At 49.1% G+C, this 4,841-nt stretch overlaps 1 protein-coding gene across 1 annotated transcript in view; it reads right to left on the reverse strand.

The window, feature by feature from the left end:
* Positions 1-4,841, reverse strand: part of ephb4a (eph receptor B4a) — a 31,948-nt gene that overhangs the window by 2,094 nt on the left and 25,013 nt on the right. The window contains exons 8-15 of the mRNA XM_019873216.1: positions 4,338-4,503; positions 3,692-3,791; positions 2,574-2,638; positions 2,321-2,434; positions 1,724-1,971; positions 1,421-1,636; positions 1,150-1,299; positions 419-612 (exon numbers count right to left, since the gene is read on the reverse strand). Coding sequence (XP_019728775.1) covers positions 419-612; positions 1,150-1,299; positions 1,421-1,636; positions 1,724-1,971; positions 2,321-2,434; positions 2,574-2,638; positions 3,692-3,791; positions 4,338-4,503 — 1,253 coding nt within the window. The remainder of the gene's footprint in view (positions 1-418; positions 613-1,149; positions 1,300-1,420; positions 1,637-1,723; positions 1,972-2,320; positions 2,435-2,573; positions 2,639-3,691; positions 3,792-4,337; positions 4,504-4,841) is intronic.

The following is a 4,841-nucleotide window of genomic DNA, read 5'->3' on the forward strand; positions in this document are numbered from 1 at the left end:
ACAAAGGAAGTCACACGCGCAACAACAGCAAAACAAAAAACCCGAGCAGCTTACATACTTGGCGCTGCAGCCGCATTCCTGCGGACATGCCGACATATCATGTGAACCACGTGATTGACAGGGGCAAACAATTGGATTTGTCAGGGGTGGGGTGTCCTCTACTGTATGCGAGATGGGGGACGGCCCCGATGTAGACGGAGGGAAACGTGCACAGCAAGCTGCCGACAGGTCACAGCGGGACTTGGGTGGGCGCTACGTAAGTTGAACAGCGGGAGGCGGATGGATGCCCGTCATGCGACTGACACGACAGCGGAATCGGTACGAAAAGGACACAGCGCGCGCTCGTCGTCGTCATCGTCGCCGCTCCTAATCTGACCGACGACCCGTCAGTCAACCGAGCGCGCGTGCGTCCACTCACCCGGCTCCCTCCTGGGCGACTATTTTCAGCGACGCGGGGTTCCGGATCAGTTTGTCCAAAGCGCTGACGAGTTCGGCGAAGCGAGGCCGCGCCGAGCGATCCTTCTGCCAGCAGTCCAGCATCAGCTGGTGGAGGTGGGTGGGGCAGTCGGGCGGTGGGGGCAGCCGATAGTCCTGTTCTATCGCGTTGATTACCTGGACCAAAGGGAAAAAAAAAATGCAATTATTCTGGTGGGGTTATTCTATGGGACAGTCTCCTTATCTGAGATTTGACTGTTTCTTGAAATAGCGAATTACCCCTTTAGCTTGACTGTTGTAATTAGCCGCTCATCAGAGCAAAGCCCAAACGCATGTGATGGAGACTCTCTGTAACTTCCGCTAACAACCCGGATTAAACTTACCCCCTCCTCAACAAAGATCTAACATCTTAGCGCATTACAAAAAATACGAAAATACACATAGAGCCCGCGAATAGGTGAGTTTTCAACACATCGGGACCATTTGTGAACAGCAAACTAAGAATAGGTGGACGTTCGAGCGTGAAGATTCACGATCCGATTCCGATAATTCAAAAAAAATCTGCTTTGAGAATATGAATGCCAGCTGTCGAGTAAAACCAACCATAAGGTATTAATCTAACCTTGCGCGTTAATGTGGCACATTTCGATTGTGCCGGTCGTACATGACATCTGGCTAAATGATATTCTGACGTGGATTTTGTGGTCAACCTACATCTTGGTTGCTCATGTCCCAGTAGGGCCTCTCTCCAAAAGACATGACCTCCCACATGACGATCCCGTAGCTCCACACATCTGAGGCTGACGTGAACTTTCTGAAGGCGATCGCCTCCGGCGCTGTCCAGCGGATTGGGATCTTCCCTCCCTGCGCAAGTGGGGGGGGAGAAAAAAAAAAAGAGACACCCACGTAATTCGCCTTTGATACAGCAGAATGAGTTCCGGCTTCTCGCGAGCTTTGTGACTGGGTTTGAGGCTAGCGGGCTTACCAAAGAACTGGTGTACGTTGGGTCAGAGGAGTTCTCCTGCAGGAAGCGCGACAAACCAAAATCGGACACCTTGCACACCAGGTTGCTGTTGATCAGGATGTTGCGAGCCGCCAGGTCTCGGTGGACGTAGCTCATCTCCGCAAGGTATTTCATGCCCGAGGCGATGCCGCGGAGCATCCCCACCAGCTGGATGGGCGTGAACTGGCTGTCGTTAAGCTACGCGGAGGAACGGAGAAAAAAAGTTTCAGTCCGAGAACGCGATGACGATGCGCGACGGGGTTGCGATTTTGCCACCGAGCTGACCCGCAGAAAAGAATCCAGAGCGCCGTTCTCCATAAACTCGGTGAGGATCATGACCGGGCAGCTGGCTGTGATGATGCCCTCCAGGTGGATAATGTTGGGGTGCTGGAACTGGCCCATGATGGACGCCTCGGACAGGAAATCGCGCCGCTGCTTCTCGGTGTAGCCGCCTTTGAGCGTCTTTATGGCGACGTAGTTTTCTTTTTTCCCGGGCACCCTCAGTCGGCCTCGGCACACCTCGCCAAACTCTCCTGTCGCGACACATCCGCACATTTCGCCACTTGACATCATTTGGAGGGAGGAGTTAACGTAAAGCTTGCTTGCAGCGAGGCCTGGCCTTTGCTTTGAACGGGAGCTGTGAATACGGCTAACACATTTATCAGTTAATAGCTTTGTGCCGGCATTGAATTCAGCCTGATAAAGAAGAATAACACAAATTGCTTTTAAATGTCACTGAATCCATTTCGCCTTAGTAAATTAGATAAACTTCACATAATGGCATTTCAAAAGAAGATCATCTGTAACTAAACAAAACACAAAACATTGGACAAACCAAGCTTCTTTCTGTCCAATGATGAGCGCGTGCGACTGGCGGCTTACCGGCTCCGATAACCTCCTCAATCTTGACAAAGGAAACATCGATTTCCTTGGCAAATTCGCGCACTGCCTCATTGGGGTCCTCGTAGGTGAAGGGGTCGATATAAACCTTGACCCCTATGGGAGTAACGCAAACAAAGTCGTGGGAAAGGAAGAGAAAACAAAGGTTAGAGAAGTCTGAGCGCTGACGAGCGGCGTCAAGATTAAAGGGAGGATTTTTTCACGAGATGTGAGCACGTTGGAGCGAGCGCATTACCTTGGCCTACTAAGTACTGGCTGTTTTTGTCGCTCATTTCGGGGTCCTTAATGCGGCTGTGTCTGCTGCAGGTAGACGGGGGACAAAATACGATTAGAGGAGATAAGAGATGCACGTTTAGCTTTGTTGTTGTTGTTTTTTTTTTCCTGACAAAGACGGTCACGCTCCATCGGTTGAACGCGAGGCGAATCAAATGAATGCAAATGATCAGATGGAGAAGATGGAAAAACAATAACAAAATCACACAATGGCTGATTTTATTATTATTTTTTTTTTCATGAGAAATGCGCAGGAAAAATAAAAACACTATCGGATGACAAGATTATTTAGAGTTCAAAAGAAATTTTTGCTGTAGAAGGATTTTTTTTTCCCCCTTTCAACAACACTCGTGGAGTGAAGCGACAACTTTTTCGTGAAAAAATATCTGGTGGCGATGATCTTTTTTTTTTTTTTTTTTTTTTAAAAATAACAAAAATGTCATTCATTCGACAGTTATTAATTAATGACACTGTAAAACTCTATCGACCGTGTAGCTGCTGGAAGCCTGCCGTCCTCCATTTCTAGTCCCTCATCCACCTCATACGCCTAAAATAGCGAACATGCACCACCCTTAGAAGCAGATCTGGGCCTCCGCCACCCGTTTGTGAGCGTGTGTGTGTGTGTGTGTGTGTGTGTGTGTGTGTGTGTGTGTGTGTCACAAGGTCACTGCTATTGTTCTCCTGTCCTGTGGAAACAGGGTTGGGACGCCTGCATCCTGTCTCCCCTTGCCCGCTACCTCCACCATCATTGCGCCCTCTCTCACCCACATCAACGTATACAAACACACACACACACTTTCTCTACTTGAGACGGCATCGCACGCGGCTCGCCCAAACAATGAAGCCCAACCGAGGCGGCCCCTAAGAACAGGAATAAGTTTTAGCCGCGCAAGCGAAACGAGCGCGCCACTCGACGACACAAAAGAGGGAGCAAAGCAGAGTGCACGGCGACAAGTGATTTTTGCGTCAACAACAGAACAAAGCGGCGCGAGACGGTCAAACGCCACATTCCCCTCCACCATTTTTCCATTTCCTGTTATTCTTGCCGCGTGTGTGTCTCCTCCCCGCCCTGACTCTCACCGTATGCAGTAAGCGGCCACAAAGATGAAAGTGACGAGCAGCAGCATCCCGATGGCGATAAGGATGCCCGGCACCAAGAACTGGGAGGAAGAGTCGATTCCTGGCAGAATAGAACAGAGCAAAAAAAAAAATTAAAGCAGCCACAGAAGTCAAAGGAGGAGATTTACATCAATGGCCAACAAAAGTATGAGAAGAGGAGGAAATGAAGGAAAGCAGGAAAAAAAAAAGAACTTGAATAAGATTGTCAGCGCAAAGACGATAACCCGGTACAAGGACGACATTAATTTCATTTCAAGAGATTACGCAGGCACGCGTTAGGAAGATTGCTGAACCAAGTGAGGAAAAAAGAAAAAAACAAAGTCTTTGGTTTTAACCTCCCTCGAAGAGGTTATGGTTTCATCACATTTCGCGTTTCGGGAGTGAGATGACACACAAAGTAAACTCTGGAGGGTTGGGGCATAAAAAAAAACAAAAAACTGTCAAATCTTGGTGTAGACTCGGGAATGTTTGGTACTTTAGTCAACATTGCAAGATGTTCGGTTTTCACGATGAATAATGTCTGCAGGAGGTGAACGGGGTCGTCTTTTCTACGTCCCACGCGAGCGCCTTTGTGGTTTCGCGATATTCCCGTTTGTTTTTGTATTACCGTCGGGCAGGGTGCGGAAGACTGCCGCGGGACTGAAGCTGCCGTAGCCGGCCATGGTGCGCGCCCGGACCTGCACTTCGTACTGAGTGGCTCTGCGGAGGTCCGTCAGCACGGCCTGGTTTCTGTTACTCTCCGCGAAGTGGCACGGATCCTCGCTGCGCCGCTCCTACAGACAGAATGAAAACAGCGTTTGGCAGGGATGGAGGTGTGAGTGAAACGGCAACGAGTGAGGAGACGACAGACGCGTCAAACAAGGGCGCCGGACAGCTACAATGCAGCGTTTGTGCTTGTAACGCCGCTCGCTCGTAACTCTGGCGGGTTTTCGGCCAAAACCAATCAGGACTTGTTGAAATTGGTTACAGAAACAAATGAGATCATAATCTGGCGATGACAACAACAATTAAGATTGCTCGTAAAAAAAAATCCTAGGGCTGAACGATTTTGAAAAATAAAAATAAATAGATAAGATAACCTTTATTTGTCCCACACTGGGGAACAATATAT

The sequence above is a fragment of the Hippocampus comes genome, unplaced genomic scaffold, assembly GCF_001891065.2.
Source record: "Hippocampus comes isolate QL1 unplaced genomic scaffold, H_comes_QL1_v1.1 scaffold59, whole genome shotgun sequence".
Taxonomy (NCBI): domain Eukaryota; kingdom Metazoa; phylum Chordata; class Actinopteri; order Syngnathiformes; family Syngnathidae; genus Hippocampus; species Hippocampus comes.